Here is a 25648-nt window from a genome sequence, read left to right as displayed (position 1 = left end):
CTGAATCCAGCTCCGCTTGGTTGCAGAGTCTAATCCAGGACTTTGGTGGCTGGCTCTGCAGTTGCTGAGACGTTCAAGATTGGTTTTGTATATTTTGTATTATTTTCTCTATTCTTATTAGTAGCATTAGTAAAACATCTTTAATTTTTCCAACTCTCTTCTCTCTGTTCTTCTTTCCCTCCCGATCGCCTGTCCTGGGTGGGAAGGGGGGAGAGGGAGGGGCAAAAAGGGGGAAGTGGGGGGGGGAGGAGGTTAACAATACATCTGCCAGGGTTTTATTGTCACCCCGCAATCTTAACCCTCGACAGATAATTGGCGCCCAACGTGGGGCTCGAGAAAGGGGTAAATTTGGAGATTTTTGGCTTTTCTACTGCTCTGACGTACCTTTTAGTTTTCTTGGCACGGTGCCAACTCATAGAGTTGTGATACTTGCGCGTCTTGCTTCGGATATTATTTAGTGATATTAAGGCAAAGTGAATTACATTGATTTAAAGATGTTATGGCATAAGTTGTATCAGTTGTTTTCTACATTGTGCTCACTGATTCCATATCTGTGTTGGGCTTTCTTTTTAAATCGAAGTATTCATTATATAACAACAAGGAACTGGACAATGATCATGATGATACTGTGTGGTTTGTCACTGGTTTATTTCGTTATACTGCAGCCGCTAATGAATTTCTGCTCGCTTCTGCTTTACCTTGAAAAGCCTCCAGGAGAGATTAAAGAGCAGTACGGCTCTGTGTTTGCTAATTGGTCAAGTGAATCTTTAGAAAGGCTGACTAACAATACTTTCGTTTTTTCGCTAGGAGAGTTCGCAAATGTTTTAGAGAATTTTGAATATCCTTGGAGTTTTGATAGAACTGTAATGGTGTTATCTGGTTTGCTGAATGTGTGTCAGTTTGTGCTTCTGTTAAGAGAAATGGCGTTCAACAGGAGGTTTGCGTCTCTTTGTTGTCCTGAGATTTGCGGTGCGTCTTCGGAAGCTTTAGCAAAAAGCTCTCCTAGCCGCTCGAGAAAGAGCAAAACAGCAAAAGCTGCAGCTGCTGCCACTTCGCAGGCTGAAGGTACGGCTCCTACGCAGAGTTACTCTGTCAAGGCCACTGATAACATTACTTCTCCAGCCTCACAGGCTAAGGCAGCCCCCCCTCCTTCACACACTGGGCACTGTTGCTGCTGTAACCACAGTAACCACTGTGACAGTCATTCAGACTCTGGAAATGAATCAAATGATGGTAAACCCATATCAGCATCAGTTGCCGGTTGTAAGAAAGTCACTAGAAAGACTACCCGTGCAGCAGATGATGGCACAGGGCCAACATCAACCCAAGGGGCACCATCAGGACAGGGAGGAGATGAAGTGACCACCACTCGGTCCTTTTCTCCAGGTGAGCTGAGAGATCTGCGAAAAGACTTTAGTCGTCGTGAAGGCGAGAATATTTTAACCTGGTTGCTCCGATGCTGGGACAATGGGGCAGGAACAATTGAATTGGAAGGTGGTGAAGCCAGGCAGCTGGGATCTCTGTCAAGAGATTCCACCATTGATAGGGCAATTTCAAGAGAGTCTAATGCCACTACTCTCTGGACCCGACTGCTGGCAGCTATGAAAGTAAGATTTCCCTACAAGGAAGATTGTATATCCAAGTTAGGGAAATGGAATACTATGGAGAGAGGTATTCAGTTCCTGAGAGAATTAGCTGTGCGAGAGATCATCTATTTTGAACCAAACAGCCAAGAGGGGACAGATCCAGATAGAATCAATTGCACACGACCTCTGTGGCGCAGATTTGTACAAAGTGCACCACCTGCATATGCTAAGTCATTGGCAGGAATGGTCTGGTCAGCTGGAGGTGCACAAGATATTACTGAAGTGATTGAGCAGCTCCGGAACTTTGAGGACAGCCTTGCTGGTTCTCTACGGGCTTGTGTCTCTGCTGTGGAGAAACTGTGTGAAAAATCTGATGACCGATTTGAAAAGCTATTGCAAGAAATCAAAGAACTCAGAGAAGACACGTACCATTCACGACCTGCACAAACCTATGTTTCAGCTATTAGGAAAAGGTGTTTCCAATCTCAAAAGAGAGGACAGAGGCAGCCCACAAAAAGAGGTTCACTGTGGTTCTTCCTACATGAGCAGGGAGAAAACATGAATAAGTGGCATGGAAGACCTACCTCAGAACTTCAAGAACGAGTATGTGAGATCAAAGGAAAAACTCCTAGGAAGGTGGCTGCTCCAGTTTACAAAAGGCGCAGAAGAGATTCTGATGCTCTTGAAGGAACCTCTAATTCACACCCAGAGACTGTGCAAAACAGAAATTAGAGGTGCCCTGCCTCCAATCAGGTGGAGGAAAGGGATAACAGAGTTTATTGGACTGTACAAATACGATGGCCTGGTACAACACACCCCCAGGATTATAAAGCTTTAGTGGACACTGGTGCTCAGTGCACAATAATTCCTTCTAATTATAAAGGAACACAATCCATCAATATTGTTGGAGTGACTGGGGGATCCCAGGAACTGACTGTTGTAGAGGCTGAAATGAGCCTAACTGGAAAAAACTGGCAAAAGCATCCCATTGTGACTGGTCCAGATGCTCCATGCATCCTTGGCATAGACTACCTCAAGAGAAGGTATTTTAAGGACCCAAAAGGGTATAGGTGGGCATTTGGTATAGCAGCTGTGGACACTGAGAAAATTGAACAGCTGTCTGATTTGCCTGGTCTTTCAGATGACCCTTCTGTTGTAGGACTGCTGATGGTTGATGATCAGCAGGTGCCAATTGCTGCTACCACGACGGTGCATCGCCGGCAGTATCGCACCAACCGAGACTTGTGGGACATTTGAATGATTTTCTTGAAGTTAATGGACATTGTATGGAATGGAACTGAACAGGCCTCTGAGGCCTATGTATTCAGCAAGAGAGCAAGAGAGCAAGAGTCGAGCAGCCTACGTGTCTTATGTGACTTTATACAACCTTGGGTAAAACAAAAGAAAGACTGTCTAGTGAAGAAAAGAGTCAGCAAGCCAGCTATAATATAGATACATTTTGTTTAACATTAGAGCTTATGTAAGAATTGTATAATCCAATCACCTATTAGTTTGCGGCGCGTGAACAGCAGCTTTGACCAATTACAAGCAGCCTTCTGATGCATGGACAGCGTGTGGACAGGTCAAAAAGATATTTAAGGAGAGTTATAACAAGTAATAAACGGCTTTGCTTGAATTCATATTGGATTGTGTGGAGTTCATGATTCTTCACCCTCGCAGAGACTCTTTGATTCCTATCCAGAAGTTGATCCGTCAATTGGAAAGCCAGGGTGTGATCAGTAAGACTTGCTCACCTTTTAACAGCCCAATCTGGCCAGTCCGTAAGTCTAGTGACGAGTGGAGACTAACTGTGGACTATCGTGGCCTGAATGAAGTTACGCCACCACTGAGTGCTGCTGTGCCTGACATGCTAGAACTGCAATTTGAACTGGAGTCAAAGGCAGCTCAGTGGTATGCTACAATTGACATTGCTAATGCATTTTTCTCTATTCCTGTAGCAGCAGAGTGCAGGCCGCAGTTTGCTTTCACCTGGAGAGGCATCGAGTACACGTGGAATCGCTTGCCCCAGGGGTGAAAACACAGTCCTACCATCTGCCACGGACTGATCCAGACCACGCTGGAGCAAGGTAAAGCTCCAGAACACTTGCAATATATTGATGACATCATCGTATGGGGTGACACAGTGAAAGAAGTCTTCGAGAAAGGTGCGAGAATAATTCAGATTCTTTTGGATGCTGGTTTTGCCATAAAACGAAGCAAGGTCAAGGGACTTGCACGAGAGATCCAGTTTTTAGGAATAAAATGGTAAGATGGCCGTCGTCAGATCCCAATGGATGTGATCAACAAAATTGCAGCAATGTCTCCACCTACTAATAAAAAGGAGACACAGACTTTCTTGGGCGTTGTAGGTTTTTGGAGGATGCATATTCCTGACTACAGCCAGATTGTGAGCCCTCTCTATCGAGTGACTCGTAGAAAGAACCAATTTGAGTGGGGCCCGGAACAATGACAAGCCTTTGAACAAATTAAGTGTGAGATAACTCATGCGGTGGCCCTTGGATCAGTTCAGACTGGACTAGATGTTGAAAATGTGCTCTACACCGCAGCCGGAGATAATGGACTTACCTGGAGCCTCTGGCAGAAAGCACCACGAGAAACCTGAGGTCGACCCTTAGGTTTTTGGAGTTGAGGATACAAAGGATCTCAGGCCAACTATACTCCAACTGAAAAAGAGATACTAGCAGCATATGAAGGAGTTCGAGCTGCTTCAGAAGTGATCGGTACTGAAGCACAGCTCCTCCTGGCACCTCGACTGCCAGTGCTAAGCTGGATGTTCAAAGGGACGGTTCCCTCTCCACATCATGCAACCGAAGTTACGTGGAGTAAATGGATTGCATTGATCACGCAACGAGCTCGAATTGGAAGTCCCAATCGCCCAGGGATCTTAGAAGTGATTACAGACTGGCCAGAAAGCAAAGACTTTGGGATGTCTCCAGATGAGGAGGAAGTAAAACGTGCTGAAGAAGCACCACCGTATAATACTCTTTCAGAGACTGATAAGCAGTATGCACCGTTCACAGACGGATCCTGTCATCTTGTAGGAAAACATCGAAGGTGGAAAGCTGCTGTGTGGAGTCCCACATGACAAGTTACAGAAGCTGCTGAAGGACAAGGTGAATCTAGTCAATTTGCAGAAGTGAAAGCCATCCAGCTGGTTTTGGACATTGCTGAACGAGAGAAGTGGCCAATACTTTATACTGACTCATGGATGGTAGCAAATGCCTTGTGGGGGTGGCTGCAGCAATGGAAGAAAAGCAACTGGCAGCACAGAGGTAAACCCATTTGGGCTGCCACACTGTGGCAAGACATTGCTGCTTGGCTGGAGAGCCTGCCTGTGAGAGTTCGTCATGTAGATGCTCATGTGCCTAAAAGTCGAGCCACCGAGGAACATCGTAACAACCAACAAGCGGATCAAGCTGCTAAGATTAAAGTAGCTGAGGTGGACTTGGACTGGCAACATAAAGGTGAACTTTTCCTAGCCCGGTGGGCCCATGATGCTTCAGGGCATCAAGGTAGAGATGCAACATATAAATGGACTCGCGATCGAGGGGTGGATTTAACTATGGACACTATTTCACAGGTTATTCATGAACGTGAAACTTGTGCCTAAATCAAACAAGCGAAACGGCTAAAGCCTGTATGGTATGGGGGGTGATGGTTGAAGTATAAGTATGGAGAAGCTTGGCAGATTGATTATATTACACTTCCACAAACACGTCAAGGTAAGCGTTATGTACTTACAATGGTGGAAGCAACCACTGGATGGTTGGAAACATACGCTGTACCTCATGCTACAGCCCGAAATACTATCTTGGGCCTTGAAAAGCAAGTCCTTTGACGACACGGTACGCCAGAAAGAATTTAATCAGACAATGGTACTCATTTCAAAAACAGTATTATAGACAATTGGGCCAAAGAACATGGTATTGAGTGGGTATATCATATTCCATATCATGCACCAGCCTCTGGGAAAATTGAAAGGTACAATGGTTTGTTAAAAACTACACTAAAGGCACTTGGTGGTGGAACCTTTAAAAACTGGGATTCACATTTAGCAAAAGCCACTTGGTTGGTCAACACCAGGGGATCAACCAATCGAGCCGGGCCTGCCCAATCAGAAATTCTATGGACTGTAGAAGGAGATAAAGTCCCTGTTGTACACATGAAAAATATGTTAGGAAAGGCAGTCGGTTACTCCTGCCTCAGGCAAAGGCAAGCCCATTCGTGGGGTTTTTTTTGCCCAGGGACCTGGCAGCACCTGGTGGGTGATGCTTAAGGATGGAGAAGTTTGGTGTGTACCTCAAGGGGATTTGAGTTTAGGTGAAAATATGCAATACTGAACTGCATGATGTGAATTGCCGTACTAACAGTGTTTAATAAGTGTCTTTCAGATCAAGACAGTGATGATGAAACCAGAGCTAGCTTCTTCGAGTGGCGCCTGACAACTTCTTCGAAGTTGATGTCTTTAACCCACAAACAGTGGTCATGAGATGCACTTGTACCATTTTTCCTGCCCTGGGAGACTGTCGTGACAAAATGAACTTAATGAACTTTTTAAAGGATGGTCCACTGATTAATTACTCCTGTGTATATATGTACATATGTATATATATATATATAGTAGTAGTGATTAATTAGATTGTGTTGATAGATTGTATTGATAAGGTTTAAGTATTCTGTGAATGGCATATTATAAGGGGTGGAATGTCCTAGTTTTGTTAAAAACAAGTTTCTCTTTTAGTGAATTTGCCTGTCAGCTAAAGCCTTCATATTAACTGCATTTTCCTGGAGAACCAGACACATGTTTTGGTAAACCTAGCAATGGAATGCAAACTTATTGATAAGCACAGATGGACATCTCGCGAGAGGGGCGACGAGAAACCGGTGACCAAGAAACTGACCAACTGTGTACAACATTCCATTCACGTGAATACTTCATATAAAAGTGGGAGATCACGAGGATCTCGTCCCTTTTGCCTTTGCTTTTTTCCCTTCTGCTTATGGTCGACATTAGGAGAGGACCTTGCGAGTCGTCCCTGTGAACTGAGCCCTAGTGAGAGACTGAATCCAGCTCCGGTTGGCTGCAGAGTCCAGTCCAGGACTTCGGGTGGCGGCTCTGCAGTTGCTGAGACTTTCAAGATTGGTTTTGTATATTTTGTATTATTTTCTCTATTCTTATTAGTAGCATTAGTAAAACATAGGTTATATTTTAATGTTCACTTTCCTTCCTGTGAGGCAAGGCCAAAAGAAGCTCAACATTATAATAACCCAATTTTTTGCAGAAATAAAAAATGTTGTGTACTTGAACTACTCAAATTATCCGCAAGTAACTGAATTGAAGAACTGAAGATATTCAGATGAATAGAAAAATTATGAGAAAAAAAGATTTCTAGGAAATAACTCTGAAACTTTCAGTCATGAGAACAGAGACACAGAATATTAATTTGCAACATATTTTGGAAAGAATGAAAAAAAAAAAGAGACTTATTGGAGGGTGGATTTTGTTTGTGACCACCCATAAAGGTTGTGGACGTTGTAGTGACGGACAGGGGAACCGTCAGGGAGGAATTAGGACCTGGGTAACTATAGACCGGTCAGCCTCACCTCCATCCCTGGGAAACTGATGGAACGACTGATCCTTGGTGCCACCTCAAGGCATATCAGGGATAAGAGGGTCATTAGGGGCAGTCAACATGGCCTCACCAAGAGGAAGTCGTACTTGACCAACCTCATAGCCTTTTATGAGGACATAACAAGATGGATGGATGATGGCAGAGCGGTGGACATGATCTACCTTGACTTGAGTAAGGCATTTGACACAGTCTCCCACAGCATCCTCACAGCTGAACTGAGGGAGTGCGGGCTGGATGATCGGGTAGTGAGGTGGACTGCAAACTGGCTGAAGGGAAGAAGCCAGAGAGTCGTGGTCAATGGGGCAGAGTCCAGTTGAGACCTGGATCTAGTGCAGTGCCTCAGGGGGCAGTACTGGGGCCAATATTGTTCAATATATTCATCAATGATTTGGATGAGGGAATAGAGTGACTGTCAGCAAGTTTGCTGATGACACCAAGCTGGGAGGAGTGGTGACACTGGAAGCTGTGCTGCCATCCAGAGACCTGGACAGGCTGGAGAGCTGGGCAGGGAGAAATGTAATGAAATATAACAAGGGCAAGTGTAGAGTTTCGAATCTGGGCAGGAACAACCCCAGGTTCCAGTATAATTTGGGGAACGACCTGTTGGAGAGCAGTGTAGGGGAAAGGGACCTGGGGGTCCTGGGGACAGCAGGGTGACCATGAGCCAGCACTGGGCCCTTGTGGCCAGGAAGCCAATGGTACCTGGGGTGGGTTAGAAGGGGGTGGTCAGTAGGTCAGAGAGGTTCTCCTGCCCCTCTACTCTGCCCTGGGGAGACCACACCTGGAATACTGTGTCCAGTTGTGGCCCCTCAGTTCCAAAAGGACAGGGAACTGCTGGAGAGAGTCCAGCGCAGCCACCAAGATGCTAAAGGGAGTGGAGAATCTCCCATGTGAGGAAAGGCTGAGGGAGCTGGGGCTCTGGAGCTGGACAAGAGGAGACTGAGGGGTGACCTCATTAATGTTTACAGATATATAAAGGCTGAGTGTCAGGAGGATGGAGCCAGGCTCTTCTCGGTGACAACCAGTGATAGAACAAGGGGCAATGGGTGCAAACTGGAACACAGGAGGTTCCACTAAAATATGAGAAGAAACTTCTTCCTGGTGCGGGTGCCAGAGCCTGGCCCAGGCTGCCCAGGGAGGTTGTGGAGTCTCCTTCTCTGCAGACATTCCAACCCGCCTGGACACCTTCCTGTGTAACCTCATCTGGGTGTTCCTGCTCCATGGGGGGATTGCACTGGATGTGCTTTCCAGGTCCCTTCCAACCCCTGACATTCTGGGATTCTGTGATTCTCCACCCTGAACCTAGTAAGTCATTGACAATTATTATCTTCTCCTATCCTTTTGTAGTCATTACCACTTAAAGAATTAATCCTGTGGGTGATTGCTAACCTAAAGATATGTGAAATCTGTCAGCAATTGACCAGTTTCAGGTCAGTCTTATCTTTTCACCTTAGACTTCATCTTGAAGCCTGAGAGATGAGTTGTTTAACGTATATCTCGACATTGTAAGGTGGTGGCCTTTAGATGAACTTTGCTCATTATAACACCAAAAAGCACACCCACATGACTGAAGATGCCAACCCAGCATGAGACATGTGACATGAGATTCCTCACAGTATCACAGTATCACACTATGTTTGGGATTGGAAGGGACCTCAGAAGATCATCCAGTCTAATCCCCCTGCCAGAGCAGGAACGCCTGGGTGAGGTCGCACAGGAACATGTCCAGACAGGTTTGAATGTCTCCAGAGAAGGAGACTCCACAACCTCCCTGGGCAGCCTGTTCCAGTGCTCTGTCACCCTTACTGAGAAGAAGTTTCTTCTCAAATTTAAGTGGAACCTCTTGTGTTCCAGCTTGATCCCATTACCCCTTGTCCTATCATTGTTTGCCACCGAGAAGAGCCTGGCTCCGTCCTCATGGTACTCACCTTTTATATACTTACAGACATTAATAAGGTCCCCCCTTAGTCTCCTCCAAACTAAAGAGACCCAGCTCCCTCAGACTTTCTTCATAAGGGAGATGCTCCACTCCCTTAATCATCTTTGTTGCCCTACGCTGGACTCTCTCCAGCAGTTCCCTGTCCTTCTGGAACTGAGGGGCCCAGAACTGGACACAATATTCCAGATGGGGTCTCACCAGGGCAGAGTAGAGGGGAAGGAGGACCTCTCTCGATCTACTAACCACCCCCCTTGTAATACACCCAAGGATGCCATTGGCCTTCCTGGCCACAAGGGCACAGTGCTGGCTCATGGTCATCCTGTTGTCCACCAGGACCCCCAGGTCCCTTTCCCCTACACTGCTCTCTAATAGGTCATTCCCCAGCCTATACTGGAACCTGGGGTTGTTCCTGCCCAGATGCAGGACTCTACACTTGCCCTTGTTAAATTTCATCAGGTTATTCCCCACCCAACTCTCCAGCCTCTCCAGGTCCCGCTGGATGCAGCACAGCCTTCTGGCGTGTCAGCCACTCCTCCCAGCTTGGTGTCATCAGCAAACTTGCTGACAGTCACTCTATTCCCTCATCTAAATCATTAATGAATATATTCAATAATATTGGCCCCAGTACTGCCCCCTGAGGCACTGCACTAGATACTGGCCTCCAACTGGACTCTGCACCATTGACTACCACTCTCTGGCTTCTCTCCTTAAGCCAGTTTGCAATCCACCTCACTACTCTATTGTCCAGACCACACCTCCTCAACTTAGCAACTAGGATGCTAGAGGAGACTGTGTCAAACGCTTTGCTGAAGTCAAGGTAGACCACATCCACCGCTCTGCCATCATCCATCCACCTTGCTACGTTCTCATAAAAGGCTATGAGGTTGGTCAAGTATGACTTACCCTTGGTGAAGCCATGCTGACTGCCCCTAATAGCCCTCCTAGTCTTGATGTGCCTTGAGATGGCACCAAGGATAACTCGTTCCATTACTTTCCCAGGGACAGAGGTGACACTGACCGGTCTATAGTTACCCGGGTCCTCCTTCTTGCCCTTTTTGAAGACTGGAGTGACATTTGCTTTCCTCCAGTCCTTGGGCACCTCTCCCGTTTCCCAAGACTTGGCAAAGATGATGGAGAGCGGTCCGGCAATGACTTCAGCCAGCTCCCTCAGCACCCGCGGATGCATCCCATCTGGAACCATGGATTTATGGATGTCCAGACTACTTAATTGCTCTCTAACCCAGTCCTCATCGACTAAAGCAAACTCCTCCATTGACCTGGCTTCATCCGGGGTCTCAGGGGTACAGGGCTCCCCAGGACAGCCTCCGGCACAGCAGACAGAGACAAAGAAGGTATTCAGTAATTCTGCCTTCTCTGTATCTTCCGTCACCAGGGCACCCACCCCATTCATCAGTGGGCCTACATTGCCTCTGCTGTTAGTTTTATCTGCTATGTATTTGAAAAAGCTCTTTTTGCTGTCCTTGACCCCTTTCACCAGGTTTAATTCTAAGGAGGCCTTATATTCCTCCCAAGTGGCCAGCCCCTGCTTCCATGACCTGTAAACTCTCCTCTTCTGCTTGAGCACACCCAACAGATCCCTGTTTAACCACGCAGGCCTCCTGGCTCCCTTCCTTGACTTCCTGCGTGTGGGGATGCTCTGATCCTGAGCTTGGAAGAAGCAATCCCTGAATGTCCCCCAGCTATCTTGGGCCCCTTTACCTTCAAGCAGCCTTGCCCATGGGATTTCCCCAAGCAATTGCTTGACAAGGCCAAAGTTAGCCCTGCTAAAGTCCAGGGTTGCAATTCTACTTATTGCCCTGGTCCTACCACACAAGATGCTGAACTCCACCATCTCGTGGTCACTGCAACCCAGGCAGCCCTCAACCTTTACTGCTTCGACCAGACCCTCCTTGTTAGTGAGGATGAGATCCAGCAGTGCACCTCTCCTAGTCGGCTCCTCCACCATCTGCATGAGGAAGTTCTCGTCAATGCACTGGAGGAACCTCCTGGACTGTGCCTGGCTGGCTGAATGGTCCTTGCAACGAACATCAGGGAAATTAAAATCCCCCACAACAAGCAGGGCCTGAGATTGTGAGGCCACTCTCAGCTGCCCATAGAAGGCCTCATCAGCTTCCTCAGCCTGACCCGGTGGCCTGTAATAGACACCTACAACAGTGTCACCCCTGCCAGCCTGCCCCTTGATCCTGACCCATACACTCTCAACTCGCTCCTCATCCGCTCCTGGGCAGAATTTAGTACATTGTAGTCGCTCTTTCACACAGAGAGCAACTCCACCACCACACCTGGCTGGCCTGTCTTTCCTGAGAAGGACATAGCCATCCATGACCACATTCCAGTCATGTGAGCTGTCCCACCATGTTTCTGTAATTGCCACTAGATAGTAACCTTCTGATCGAACACAGGATTCTAACTCCTCCTGCTTATTCCCCATGCTACGCGCATTGGTGTACAGGCATTTCAGGGAGCATGCCGAGCACACCGATTTCTCCCTAGGGGTATAGGAGGCCACCTGGTCCTCATCGGTTCTAGAATGCTGCCCGACTGGGACAAGCCCAGCTTCAACCCCATCCCCCTTCGAACCTAGTTTAAAGCTCTCCAAATAAGCCCAGCTAATTCCTGTCCCAGCCTCCTTTTGCCTCTGCGAGATAAACCTTTCCCGCGTAACACTGTCCGGACTGGAGTCTTATAAATCCAGCCGTTATCAAAAAATCCAAAGCCCTGCAGGTAGCACCAGCCTTGGAGCCAATCATTTACAGTCTGAATTTTCCTGTTCCATCCCCACATCGTCATTCAAAGATGGAAGGAGTGAAGAGAAGATCACTTGAGCCCCAGTGTCCTTCCCCATCCTTCCCAAGGCCTTGAAATCTTTCTTCATTCCCCTCAGACTACGGGAAGCAGCTTCCTCCCCGTCTGTCTGGAAGACCAGCAGCGGGTAGTAGTCTGTCGGATGCACCAGTTTGGGGAGCTCTCTAGTGATATCCTTGATCCGGGCACCAGGCAGACTGCAAACTTCCCTATGATGAGGGTCAACCCTGCATATTGGGCCCTCTGTTCCTCTCAGGAGGGAATTTCCTATTACAATTACCCTTCTTTCCTTCTTATTGGAGGCAGTCTTGAGCTGTGGAGTCAACTGCCTCTTCCTAAGTGACCTTGCAGGCAGGTCTGTCACCACCTCCTCACCTACCTCTTCTTCAAGATCCAGGTCCTCAAACCTATTACGTAGGGGCACCTGGGGAATCAAAGCAGGCAGGGAGGGAGGCTGCCCGTGACACCGAACTGGAATATGCTTCCACCCCTCATCGCCTTTTCGGTCCCCTACCTCTGCCCAGCAGTGATGGAGTAGGGGCTGTTTCGGGACTTCCCCCTCTGCCCGAGGGGGCATGGGGTCCGTCTTCTTTTGGGGGGTACCTCCCTGGGCCTTTCCGACTGGCACGCCAGGGTGTTACTCCACCAGTCGATCTCCCTTTCGCACTCCCTGAAGGTCCTCAATCTCTCGACCTCCTCCTTAAGTTTCACCACCATGGTGAGCAGATCTTGCACCTGCTCACCCCTCACACAGGTGCAGTGCTGGCCCCCTCCCCGGCAGCAGCAGGCTCTGGCACTCCCTGCAGCCGGAGACCTGAACAGCCACCGTTCGGGACAGAGCCTCAGTCTGCGTAGCCACAGTCTGTTTGAGACAAGCTCTTTTTCTAGAGGCGACCATGGTCGTCAGCAGTGTAGGACGCTGGCAAAGGTTAAGAGAGTCTGAGAGGCAATGGGCAATCTCTGCGCCCTGCTGCACAAGCTACCGCACCCTCTGCTGCAGCACAGTGCGGGTGGGACTCACCCGCGGCACAAGCTGGTTGCTCCACACTGTGCCTACCGGGCAACGTTGCTGCCCTCCCTGAGGCTTTTTCAAGTCAAGGGGAGGGGGTGCGGTCACCGTCACCATGGGAATGCCCCCCCGCCATGTCAGCCGCTCTCTCGCAATGGCTGCCGGGGCTTCGGGGACTGGGGCACGCCGAGAAACACGCTGTCCCCGTTCTATTCCCGCTGAGTTTCCTACTCTCTGCTGAACCTCGTGGTCGGCTGGACCCCGCCGGCTCTGGCTCTCGCTGGGCTGGCTCCGATCAGCTGACTGAATGCTGGTATTGAGCTTCAGCCGCTTTTAAACCTCCCGCTGTTGCCCTCTGCAGTGAACATGCATAGTACTAAAATTATTGTGTAACCAATAAGCAAATGTGTGACCAGTTGGCTCTTTAGGACTGCCCCGAGGGTGTTGATGTAGCGATAAGATCTGGTATATAATGACTGTGACCTTTGTTGCTGGCATGCTGGCTTTCTAGCATCTAGACTTGTGCAACTCTGAAATGAGGAATATCTCATCTCATCTCATCTCTGTTTCTAGGACTGGTTCGCTGCACATCAGGAACAGACTCCCACTTCAGCAACAACGTCTCCACTACCAGGTTCCCTGAAAACTCCAGGATTCCTGGTCTCCAGATAAATGAATCTCAATCCTGCACTCTGAACCTGTTGCAAAACACTTCCTGCAGCAGGTCTGCGAGAGGAAAAGGAGATGGGCAACCATGTTTGGGGATGAGGGGAAAAAGGAAAGATGTACACACTTGAAAAGTCTTGTGTGTTTGTCTATGTACTTCACATCATTGCACACGCACACTGTTGGTTACACATAACGGCGCACACTCCTGTACATACTATACTTATTCCTGTATAAAGTTTCATACATACTCATTCCATACTTGCAATCACAAATCAAGCTGAACATACTTCTTGAACACACCTGCACAGTTGTGATCACACACCATTATACACATACTATTTCCTACACATACAGACAAAACCACAAAATCCCATGCTCACACAAACCTGCCTAGTGCACACATGCACACAGAGAGAATAAACCAGTCCCTATCCATAGCAACTCCTAGCCTGAGATCAAGAAGTGCAGGAAATAAAGCAGGCTATGATCCCTTTCTATGGCTGTGGTCCCCAGCCCTCCTTACTTCAAGGAGAGACGGCATGGAAAAGAGATTCACAGCATCCTGATCCTTTCCACACTCCAGCTGTGCTGACCACACACGTGTGAGTACTGAACTGCTCTGCGCTGGTGGAGTATTCTCTGTGATGCGAGGAATGTGAGGACTCAGGACGGGGGGGGTGCGCAAAACGTACGGTGTGCAGAGCTCCTTCCAACCGGATCCCAGAAGTGCTGATGAGAGGGGCTGCAAGGGACGGCAGCACAGGCACATTCCAGGCAATTGTAAGGGAAAGAAGAATGAACGGAGTGCGGTTTAAAGGAGAAATAGAAAGGAAGAAGAGGTGCTGAGGATGGACGCTTTTCCTGGCTGGCAGGAAGTTGCCCAAGTTCCTTCAGATAAGAGTTTTGCCTGATATCAGGCTCTGCTCTTCACTAAATGACCTATTTGGCAACAGGATCTGGGAGTGAAGGGTGGTGGGGAAGGATCTGGGGGTGAGATATTTGGGGTGCAGGGTTTGGGGTGAAGGGTTTGGGGATGCAGAATTGGTGGTGCTGGGTTTCGGGGTGCAGGATTTGGGGGTTCAGGACAGGAGAGTGGAGGATTTAGGGCTGCAGATTTTGGGGGTGCAGGGTTTGGGGGAAGGATCTAGAGGTGCAGGGCATGGGGGTGCAAGGTTTAGACGTGAGGTGTTAAGGGGTGGAGGATTTAGGGGTGCAGGATTTAAGAGGGCATGATTTCGGAATGCAAAATTTAATGGTCCAGGTTTCTGGTCTGCAGGTTTTGGGGATGCAAAGGGGGGTAGGATCTGGGGGTGCAGGATTTGAGGGTGCAAGGTTTGGAGGGGCAGGCCTGGGGGCAGAATTTAGGGGTGCAGCATTTTGGGATTGCAAGATTTGGGTGTGCAGGGTTTGGGAGGGAAGGATCTGGGGCTGCAGGATTTGGGGGTGCAGGGGTTTGGGGTTCAGTGTTTGGAGATGAAAGTTTCACGTGTTCAGGAACTAGGGGTGGAAGATTTAGGGGTGCAGGGTTTGGCGGTGCAGAGTTTGGGCATTCAAGGTTTAGGGTAGCAGAATCTTGGGGTGCCAGGTTTGGGGGTGTAGGATTTGGGGGGAAGGATCTGGGGTGCAGGATTAGAGGGTTCAGGATTTTGGGGTTCAATTTTGTGGGGGATAGAATTTCGGGGTGCAGGTGGGCAGAATTTGGGGGTGCAGGTTTTGAGGGGTCAGGATTTGGGGGTGCAAAGTTTGGACAGCAGAATTGGAGGTGCAGGATTTGGGAGGGAAGGATCTGGGGGTGCAGGATTTGGGCTGAAGAGATTGGTAAGGCAGGGTTTGGGGGAGCAGGATTTTGGGGTTCAGAACCTGGAGATGCAGGGTTTTGGGGTGCAGGATTTAGGAGGGCAGGATTTGGGAGTGCAGGCTTTTGGGTGCAGAGTTTGGTGGAGCAAGATCTTGGGGTGAACGAGTTTTGGATGTGGGATTTGAAGAAAAATTATTTAGGGGTGCAGGGATTGGGGGTGTAGGGTTTTGGGGGAAGGTTTTAGGGGTTCCAGGTTTTGGGGTGCATGATCTGGGGGTGCTGGGTTTGCAGGAATGGTTTGGGGTGCAGGGTTTGTGAGTCAGGATTTGGGAGTACAGGATTTTGAGTCTGCAGGGTTTGAGGGTTGGGAACGTAGGGTTGGAGGATTTGGGGTGCAGAGTTTGGGGGTGCAAGATCTTGAGGTGTACGAGTTTTGGGTGTGGGATTAGCATCTGGGGAGGCAGAATTGGGGGTGCAGGGATTGGGGGTGTAGGGTTTTGGGGTTGCTGGTTTTGGAGATTCAGGACGTGAGGATGGAGGATTTGGGGGTGCAGGATTTGGGTGCAGGGTTTTGAAGTGCAGGGCTAAAGGGGGCAGGATTTGGAGGTGCAAGATTTGGTGGTCCAGGGTTTTGGGTTGAGGGATTTGGGGGTCAGGATGTGGCGGGGGGGGAGGGATTGAGGGTGCATGCTTTTGGGGTGCAGAGTTGGGGGATGCAGGGTTTGTGGGGCAGGATTTAGGATTCAGGGTTTAGGGCTGTAGGGTTTGGGGGTGCAGGGTTGTGGGAGGCAGGATCTGGGGGTGCAGCATTTGGGTGCAGGTTTTGGGGGTGCAGGGTCTGGGGGGAATGATCTGGGGGTGCAGGATTTAGGCGTGAGGTGTTAGAGGGTGAAGGATGTAGGGGTGCAGGGTTTAGGGGTGAAGGCTTTTGAGGGGGTAGGGTTTGCAGGTGCAGGATTTTTGGGGGCAGGGTTGGGGGAACGATTTGGGGGTGCAGGGTTTAGGGTAGCAGGATCTTTGGGTGAAGGGCTGGGTAGGGCAGGATTTGGGGGTGCAGGGCTTTGGGGTTAGGGTTTGGGGTTGCAGTATTCTGGGGTGCAGGATCTGGGATGCAGGGCTTGGGGTGTAGGGTTTGGGGTTACAGGTTTTGGGGGTGCAGGGTTTGCAGGAATGATTTGGGGGCACAGGGTTTGGGGTGCAGGTTTTGTGGGTCAGGATTTGGGGGTGCAGGATTTTACGTCTGCGGGGCTCGAGGGTTGGGGACATGGGGTTGGAGGATTTGGGGGTGCAGAGTCTGGGGTTCAGGGTTTAGGGTAGCAGGATCTTGGGGTGCAGGTGTTGAGGGTGTAGGGGTTTGGGGCTGCAGGGTTTGGGGGTTCCAAACCTGGTGGTGCAGGGTTTGGGGGTACATTGTTTGGGGGGGCAGGGTTTGGGGTGGAGGGCTTAGGGGAAGGGTTTAGGGTGGAGGGGCAGGGTTTACAGTAGCAGGATCTTGGGGCGCAGGGGTTTGGTACAGCAGGATGTGGGGTGCAGGGTTTTGGGGTGAGGTTTTGGGGCTGCGAGTTTCATGTCTTTAGGAACTGGAAGTGCAGGATTTGGGGGTGCAGGATTATGGGGTGCTGGGTTTTAGGGTGGCAGGATTTGTGGGTACAGGGTTTGGGGGTGCAAATTTTAGGGGAGCAGGGTTGGGGGGAAGGATATCGGGGTGCAGGGATTGGGGGGGCAGGATTTCAGGTGTAGGATTTTGGGGTGCAAGGGTTTGGGGCACAGGGTTTGGGGGTTCCAAACCTGGCAGTAGAGGGTTTGGAGGAGCAGGATTTTGGGGTTCTGAACCTGGGGATGTAGGGGTTGGGATGCAAGATCTAGGAGGGCAGGATTTTGGGGTGCAGGGTTTTGGGTGCAGAGTTTGGGGGCGCAGGGTTTTTGTGTGCAGGGTTCAGTTGGTCAGGTCCTAAGGGTGCAGGATATAGGCATGCAGGATTTGGGGGTGCAGGGTTTAGGGGGCAAATTGTGGGAAGAGGATTTGTGGTTGAAGTGTTTGCAGGTGACGGTTTTGGGGTGCAGGGTATCGAGGTGCAGGTTATGAGGGTGCAGGGTTTGGGAATTCAAGATCTTGGGGTGTATGGTTTTGGGTTGCAGAATTTGGTGGTGCAGGGTTTGGGGGTACAGGATTTAGGGTGTAGGGATTGGGGGTGCAGTCTTTTGAGGAGCACTATCTGAAGGTACAGGATATGGGGTGCAGAGTTTGGGGGTTCAGGACGTGGGCGTGAGGGCACAGGATTTGTGGGTGCAGGGTTTGGGGTGTGCAGGGTTTGGGGATGCAGGATTTGGGGTGCAGTATCACAGGGGTCAGGATTTGAGGGTGCAGCATTGAAGGGCAGGATCTAGGGGTGTAGTGTTTGGGGGTCCATTTTGGGGAGGGAGAGGATTTGGTGGTTTAGGGGTGAAGGGTTTGGGGTTCAGGATTTAGGGGTGCTGGGTTTTAAATTGTTTGGGGGTACAGGGTGTGTGGGAAATTATCTCAGGGTGCATAGTTTGAGGGTGCAGGGTTTAGTGGGGCAGGATTTGGGGGTGCAGGGCTTTAGGGTGAGGGTTTCGGGGTGCAGAGTTCTGGGGTTTTGGGTTTGAAGGGCAGGATTTGAGGGTGCAGGGTAAGGGGGTAGAAGATTAGGGGGTTCAGGGCTTGGGGGTGCAGGATTGGCTGCTGCAGGCTTTGGGATTTCAGAATTTGAGGTGCAGGGGTTTGGGGCTGAATGGCTTTGGGGTGCAAGATTTGAGAGTGCAGGGTTTGGGGGTTCAGGGTTTAGGGGTGCAGGATCTGGGGGTGCAGGATTTGGGGTTCAGGTTTTGAGGGTGCAGAGGTTTGGGGCGCAGACTTTGAGGGGCAAGATTTGGGGGTGCAATATTTCGGGGTGAAGCATTCTGGGGTGCAGGGTTTAGGGGTGCAGGATCTGGAGTGCAGGGTTGGGGGTTCAAAGTTTGAAGGTGAAGAAGTTTGGGGTGCAGGGTTTGGGGGTGCAGGGTTGAGGTTAGAAGGATTTGGGGGTGCATGGGTTTAGGTGAAGGGTTTGGTAGGGCTGGGTTTGGGGGGGCAGGGTTTGGGGGAGGAGGATCTGGGGTTGAAGGGATTGAGGGTTCAGGATTTTGGGGTGCATAGCTTGCACAGCAGAATTGGGGGTGCAGGATTTGGAAGGAAAGGATCTGGGGATGCAGGATTTGGTGGTTCAAGGTTTAAGGTAGAAGGATCTTGGGGTGCAGGGTTTGGGGTGAAGCATTTGGTAGGGCAGGATCTGGGGGTGCAGGGTTTGGGGTTATGGGTTTTGGGGTTGCAGAGTGTACAGGAATTATTTGGGGTGTAGGGTTATGGGGGTACAGGATGTTAGGGTGCAGGATTTGGGGGTACAGGGATTGGGGGTGTAGGGCTTGGGGGGGCAGGGTTTGGGGTCCATGGTTTGGGGGTCAGGGTTTGAGGGTGAAAAGTTTAGGGTGCAGGGTTTGAAGTGAAAGTTTGGGGCGGACAATTTTGGGGTGCAGGGTTTATGGGGGCAGGGTTTCGGGTGTGGGGATTTGCTGTACAATGTTGGTGTGCATTATTTGGGAAAGTGAAGGGTTGTGTTGCAGTCGGCAAAAGAATTTAGAAAACGTGGGACTCATTTCATATATAGAGATGTAAATCAATGAGTCCCAAAGGGAGCTGTAGTCATGATCACTTGAAAGAATGAATCCTGCCAGCAACTGCTGACCTAAGGATACATAAATCCTCTCAGTTTTGGTCACTCTGCTCCTCTAACAAAGATGAGAGTGACTTGCAAAACACCTAATCAGGAACTACAAAGACCAGTGTCCTGCAGCGCAGGCGCAGACGCTGAAGCCTGCTCATTTAGTTGAGCTTTAACAAAAATCTCAGAATGTCCTTTCGCTGAACGTTGCTCATTATATGCTCATTATAATACTAAAATACACGCTCCTAGGACAGGAAACCCAGGCCCAGCCCAGGCCCCCTCCTCAACAAGCCTGTGCAGTGGCAAAAAGATTATGTAATGCAATATGCAAATGTGTAATCAGTGGCTTTTAGGACTTGCCCTGGGGGTGTGAATGTAGTGACAATGCATACAATGGCTGTTACTTTTCTTCCTGGTGTGCTGCCTTTATTCCAGCAGCCAGGCTTGTGCACCCCTGTCATAAACAATATCTCGTCTTTGTGTGCTATTATTTGGCTCTTTTTTTTTCCTACACCAGGTGACAGAACCCTGGTTTTGGGACAGCATGGGAGACCATACGAAATCAAACTGTTTGAACCACAAGGACAACACATTGAGGCTACACAGACTATAGATCACATAGACTGTATGAATACCACAAAGACACAGAGACCACTTGGAACATGGGAAGATAAGAACAACCTATAGGACACACTGCCTTGAGACGAGCATAGGACAAATTTCAAGGGACGCAGTGGGACACCTCTTGAGGGAAGCGTCCTCACCTTCTTCCTTCTGTCACTTTGCTCCCGATTGCAGTGGTGTGCAGGTCAGAGCTTCATGATTTCACTCCTTCTCCATGCAGATTCACATTCTCCCAAGCTCTTCATGCCCATGAGCCTCAGAGCTGTAGCAGGACTGAGGACAGCCATGAGCATCTGCTACATGTGCCAGCGCTGGGATGTGATATTCCTCCTCTGTGGGGATGGAGATGGGGCCTCCCAGCAATGCCAGGACCCACCAGCCAGCCAGGTGGACAGTGGGCCACACTGCTGCTGCTGCACTAGAAGGATGGAGTCAGCTGTCCCACTGGTGTCCAATGGCCCCTAGAACTGGTGACTGTTACGTTAAGTGATAAAAAGCTCATCTGCAGGCACATGGAGCATAGACAAACCACGAGATGAAGGTGTAACTATTCAGCAATGGTAATTTGTGACCAAGGAATGACATGGCATGGAAAGTGAGGATGCCCAGCTGCAGAAAGTGTTATACTGGCTGGGAGCAGGAATGCCAGGAACATTGACTCCTGTCAGGGAGTGAAATTTCCCTTGCTGATGAGGTAAGAAGTGCAGCCGCCTTGGCTTTTAGCCATCAGGGAATTAAATCACTGAGGGGCCACCTCTGGCCAGCTGAGTTGGCACTGGGCGATGCCACCTGTCCTTCAACAGCTCTGGTCACACAACCCATCCTTTCCCTGCTGTCCTCGCTCCCACATCACCCAAAGGTGCAAACAGCTTCCCCTGTTTAACTAACCCTTTGTTGGTGCCAAAGGGAGCTCTGTCTATACCACTGGTCAGCCCAGACTACGCGGCAGCTAAGGAGGCTGGAGCCCAGCCTCCAGGTGTGGTGGAAGTGAGCAGTCATCTGGAGCAAGGAACTTCCCGTTGCTCCAGCTTAGGACTGGGGAGGCCTGCATAGAGGAGGTACGGTGCCAACCCTCTGGGGTGGATCCAGACCTGCAGGTAGGAGATATAGCTGTCCCTCCTCCAGTGAAAGACACTATATGCCAGGTGGGATAAAACAGCCCCTGAGGAGGTGAAAAGGGAGGCCAAGTTACTTCCCTCCTATTATACTCTACAGAGTCACCAAACCTGCACCACGGCTGTGGGGAAGAGCACAGCCTGGACAGAGCCTATGGTTGGACCCAGTGTCCTTTCTTCCTCTACCACCTGCTCCATACTGCAGTGAGGGACACCATGCAGTGTTTTCAGGCATGATGAGCGGGCATGACATGGTGCAGAGGTCTTCCTGGGCCTCGGTGAGAAAGGCCTGACAACAAATGGGATAATAAAATTGCTGCCATAATGGCACAGAATGGAAAAGAGGAATATAGATCACAAGTAAATCTTACACCACTTCAGATGCTGGGCTCATCTCCACAGATGGGATTCCCACAGCAAGTCGTGGGAAAGTCTATCTGGGGTCCATCAGTGTTGCAGGAAAGTGGGGTGCCCTGCCTCCAAAAGGATTTAAGATTTACTTGCTAATAGTCCCCTTCTTATTCTGTCTTACTAAAACAGCTATTTTATGACACCACTTGCTGTTGGAGCTTCCTTACCAAGATTCAGAGAATCCTGTGTTGGTTCTTCTTCCCACCCCGGATGCAGAACATCACCCTATTTCGCAAGGGCTGAGAGGAAGCCATTTCCCCATCAACTGACCAGAGCCAAGAAAGAGAAACAAAAAAGTTCTGGTAGCTTTTCTCTTCAGGTCCGCAGGATTGTAAGACCAGGTTGTCAAGGATACCCAGTCCTGGGCAGGTGACTGGGACGTTTTGGTTCCAGTTCAATCATCCCAGCCCTGCAATTGTGTCTGCAGAAAACCAAGCTGTGGGACAGGAAGTGAGTTGTGGCAACAAGGGTGTATCAGGACCCACAAGAAGCCACCCAGCTGCTCACTGCCTCCGGTCAACGCCTTTCTCTGAAGAAGCCCTGCCTGAGCTGAGGATGGAGGGAGCCAAGAGGGGCATGATGCTGCCCATGACCCATGTGCTAGTGTTCGGTGAGTACCAGAGGCTGTGTGGGCTCCCAGTGAGTAACATGAGGCGTCCAGAGACTCCACAGAGATGTTACACAGCTGTTTCTCTTGTAGGTGCTTGGCTGGCAGCACAGAGCGAGGCTACACCAAGTGAGTATCATGAGGAGGCAGACGCAGGGTTTGGACACATTCCCGGTCTCCTGCCCATCTCACAGGGCTCCTCCTCAGCCCCACACTAAAAACTCGCTCTTGTGCAGAGGTGGGGCCTGGAGCCACCTCCAGGCTCACTGCAGGGCAGTTGGGCACTGGGGACATCCGTCTGTCTGACAGCATCTCTCTCCCTGTGCAGGCAGCCCCACAATCTCCATCTTCCTGAAGCCACCTGGGGTGATCCCACCAGGAGGCTCTGCCACCATCTGCTGCAGTTGCCAGTGTGACAATGGGAACTTCACGCTGTATAAGAATGGTAACCCGCTCCATACCCTGCAGCTGCATGACAGCAGGGCCGAGTTCTCCATCTCTAATGCCACCCAAGAGGATGCAGGTCCATACAGCTGCCATTACCTAGATGGTGGGACTGTGCTGTCTCGCAGTGAGACCCTGGATGTCATGGTGCAAGGTAAGGGATGTACCACTACCCCTTCACATGGCATCAGATGCCATATGGTGAGACTGGGATACACGTAGCTACTTGGCTTCCCCCTCCACGTAATGGGCAGGGGTTTTCTCTGGTGGCTCCTGGCACCATGTCAAAGCCCTGCACACCTTCTCATACCCTTTCTTCTTCCCACAGAGTTCCACCTGCCCAAACCTGTCCTCTCTGTTCTGCCTGGGCAAGAGGTGGCTGCAGGAGCTCACGTGGCTTTCTATTGCACCATTGCACACTCCAGTGCTAGCTGTTTCCTGTACCTGGAGGGCCAGAACAAAGCGGAATTATTCTCAAAGGAACAAGGCGATTTCAACCTCTCCCATGTACGTAAAGGTAATGGGGGCCGCTACAGCTGCCAGTGTTACACCAAGGGTGCTTCTTTCAAGTGGTCCGCTGTCAGCAAGACCCTGGATTTGGTGGTGAAAGGTGAGACATTCCCCAACCACACTCTACTCTTCCTCCCTGGCATCTGCTACGTGCTGGGGGAACTAGAAAAGACAATGTGGGGGAAGAAAGCAGCTGCAAGAAGGGTCCAAGCAGAGCAGTACAGCTTCCTTCAGTTGTGTTTGAGCTTTGCCAACTTCTCTGAGACCCTACAGATGACCTTACAGACACAGGGTTGCTAGGCTACCAGTTGGGGGGCAAGGGCTAGGAGACACCTATGCCTGCACCCCCCAGCCCCAGGACAGTCGTACCTCTTGTCTCATTGCAGCACAGTGGCACCATCTGGCTGGTAGTGGCAAGTGAGGGTCAGCTCCATGTTCTTGTCCTCTCTTTGCTTTGACAGGTCAGAAACCTTAGGCAGGGGGTGTCCCAGGGACAGGGATGTGGACTGTAGAGTTGACAGGAGCCCCTGGGGCTCCCTCTGCTCCCAGTGAACTTCCCTTTATCCTTCCTCCAGCCCCAGGAGCTCCCCAGCACGTTCCCTTGTCCACGTGTCTGTTTGCCCTGGGAGCCCCTCACAGAATCCCAGAATGTCAGGGGTTGGAAGGGACCTGGAAAGCACATCTAGTCCAATCCCCCCATGGAGCAGGAGCACCCAGATGAGGTTACACAGGAAGGTGTCCAGGCGGGTTGGAATGTCTGCAGAGAAGGAGACTCCACAACCCCCCTGGGCAGCCTGGGCCAGGCTCTGCCACCCTCACCGGGAAGAAATTTCTTCTCATATTTAAGTGGAACCTCCTGTGTTCCAGTTTGAACCCATTGCCCCTTGTCCTGTCACTGGTTGTCACCAGAAGAGCCTGGCTCCATCCTCCTGACACTCCCCCTTTCCATATTGATCCCCATGAATGAGTCCCCCCTCAGTGTCCTCTTGTCCAGCTCCAGAGCCCCAGCTCCCTCAGCCTTTCCTCACACGGGAGATGCTCCACTCCCTTCAGCATCTTGGTGGCTGCGCTGGACTCTCTCCAGCAGTTCCCTGTCCTGCTGGAACTGAGGGGCCACAACTGGACACAAGATTCCAGGTGTGGTCTCCCCAGGGCAGAGCAGAGGGGCAGGAGAACCTCTCTGACCTACTGACCACCCCCTTCTAACCCACCCCAGGTACCATTGGCTTCCTGGCCACAAGGGCCCAGTGCTGGCTCATGGTCACCCTGCTGTCCACCAGGACCCCCAGGTCCCTTTCCCCTACACTGCTCTCTAATAGGTCATTCCCCAACTTACACTGGAACCTGGGGTTGTTCCTGCCCAGATTCGAAACTCTACACTTGCCCTTGTTCTATTTCATTCAATTTTTCCCCACCCAGCTCTCCAGCCTGTCCAGGTCTCTGATGGCAGCACAGCTTCCAGTGTCACCACTCCTCCCAGCTTGGTGTCATCAGCAAACTTGCTGACAGTCACTCTAGTCCCATATGGTTGATGAATATATTGAATAGGACAGGTCCCAGCACTGCCCCCTGAGGCCCTGCACTAGATCCAGGCCTCAACTGGACTCTGCCCCATTGACCACGACTCTCTGGCTTCTTCCCTTCAGCCAGTTCACAGTCGCCTCACTACCCGATCATCCAGCCCGCACTCCCTCAGTTCAGCCGTGAGGATGCTGTGGGAGACTGTGTCAATGCCTTACTGAAATCAAGATAGACCCCTTCTGCCCTCTTGGGTACCCATGAGCCCCCATGGGACTCTTTTGGTCTGGAAGCTCCTTAAGTCTCCTCCCAGGGGCCCCCACTGACTGTCCCTTCCTGTTCCCTGCAGATTACACCTGGAACAACGTGGTGCGCCTGGTTCTGGGGGTCGCGGTCCTAGTCCTGCTGGGGATGATGGTGGCGGAGGCCGCGCACAGGCCCGGGCCCCGCTAGGCCGGGCTGCGGCTCCTCTCTGCCCCGCGGGGAAGCGGCCGCCCTACCCGCCCGCAGAGCTCCCGTGGCCGCGCCGAACAAGGGGACACGGAAACTCTCGTGCGGCGGCTGCGTGCGGTGAATAAACGAGCCCTCCCTCCGGCGGCCTCCGGGAGTCACTGCGGGGCGGGGCCAAGGGAACGCCTGGCAGGGGGCGGGACCCGGGAGGGGGCGGGGCTCTGGCCTGGGGCGGGGCCCGGGAGCAGGGCAGCCCCCCCCCGCCGCGGCCCCGTGTCCGTGTGTCTGTCTCCGTGTGCATGTTTCCTCCCACCCCACCAGGGACAAGCGACTTTCCCCAGGGGAGGCATCAGGGCTGAATAACCAGTCTGCAGCTGCACAGTCCTCCGTTGCTCACATTCGTTTATTATTTAAAATCACCGACAAAACACATCACGCCATGATCTCTCTATATATAAATTTACTTTTAGACAGATGTAAATTTATATATATATATATATGACCTTTAAACTGCTGTACACTCAGGACACAAAATTCCAGAATAGCTTCACTGGCTACAACAAAAGTATGTTTGTTATGAAAACACAAAAGAGAAGATGCAAATATCAAAAAAGCAGGAAAAAACAAACGAACGAACTAGTGCAAAATGAACGAAAGTGCAAAAAAGCTTTTGTTATCATAATCACACTCCTTCAAAAATACGCCACCCCCCCAGCGTCTCCCTCCAAGGACCAGTGAGTCTCAGGCGCAGGGCAGAGCGGAGGAA

The 25648-nt window shown here is 50.7% G+C and overlaps 1 protein-coding gene across 2 annotated transcripts; it reads left to right on the top strand.

Moving 5' to 3' along the window:
* Positions 1–21601: 21601 nt before the first annotated feature.
* On the top strand, positions 21602–25244 carry LOC309446198 (osteoclast-associated immunoglobulin-like receptor). 2 transcript variants are annotated; one of them, XM_082065727.1, is made up of 6 exons: positions 21602–21672; positions 21781–21963; positions 22054–22089; positions 22289–22558; positions 22733–23014; positions 24782–25244. In XM_082065727.1, exons 2-6 carry the CDS (start codon positions 21909–21911, stop codon positions 24883–24885), a joined length of 747 nt encoding a protein of 248 aa, XP_081921853.1. In that variant the 5' UTR covers positions 21602–21672; positions 21781–21908; the 3' UTR covers positions 24886–25244. The 2 variants fall into 2 exon arrangements, with proteins under 2 accessions (XP_081921853.1, XP_081921852.1); XM_082065726.1 differs by having other exon boundaries at positions 21610–21963.
* The last annotated feature ends 404 nt before the right edge of the window (positions 25245–25648 follow it).

The sequence above is a fragment of the Streptopelia decaocto genome, assembly GCF_964273445.1.
Source record: "Streptopelia decaocto genome assembly, chromosome: 14".
In the NCBI taxonomy this organism is placed as follows: Eukaryota; Metazoa; Chordata; class Aves; order Columbiformes; family Columbidae; genus Streptopelia; species Streptopelia decaocto.
The sequence above is the reverse complement of the archived record's forward strand: the minus strand, read 5'-3'. Positions and strand labels throughout refer to the sequence as shown.

Excerpts from the sequence above, each read along its gene's own strand:
- LOC309446198 (XM_082065727.1), top strand. The coding sequence starts at position 21,909 with ATGGAGGGAGCCAAGAGGGGCATGATGCTGCCCATGACCCATGTGCTA. Across the intron at positions 22,090-22,288 it reads ACAGAGCGAGGCTACACCAA|GCAGCCCCACAATCTCCATC; the intron begins GTGAGTATCATG and ends CTCCCTGTGCAG. Across the intron at positions 23,015-24,781 it reads CCTGGATTTGGTGGTGAAAG|ATTACACCTGGAACAACGTG; the intron begins GTGAGACATTCC and ends TGTTCCCTGCAG.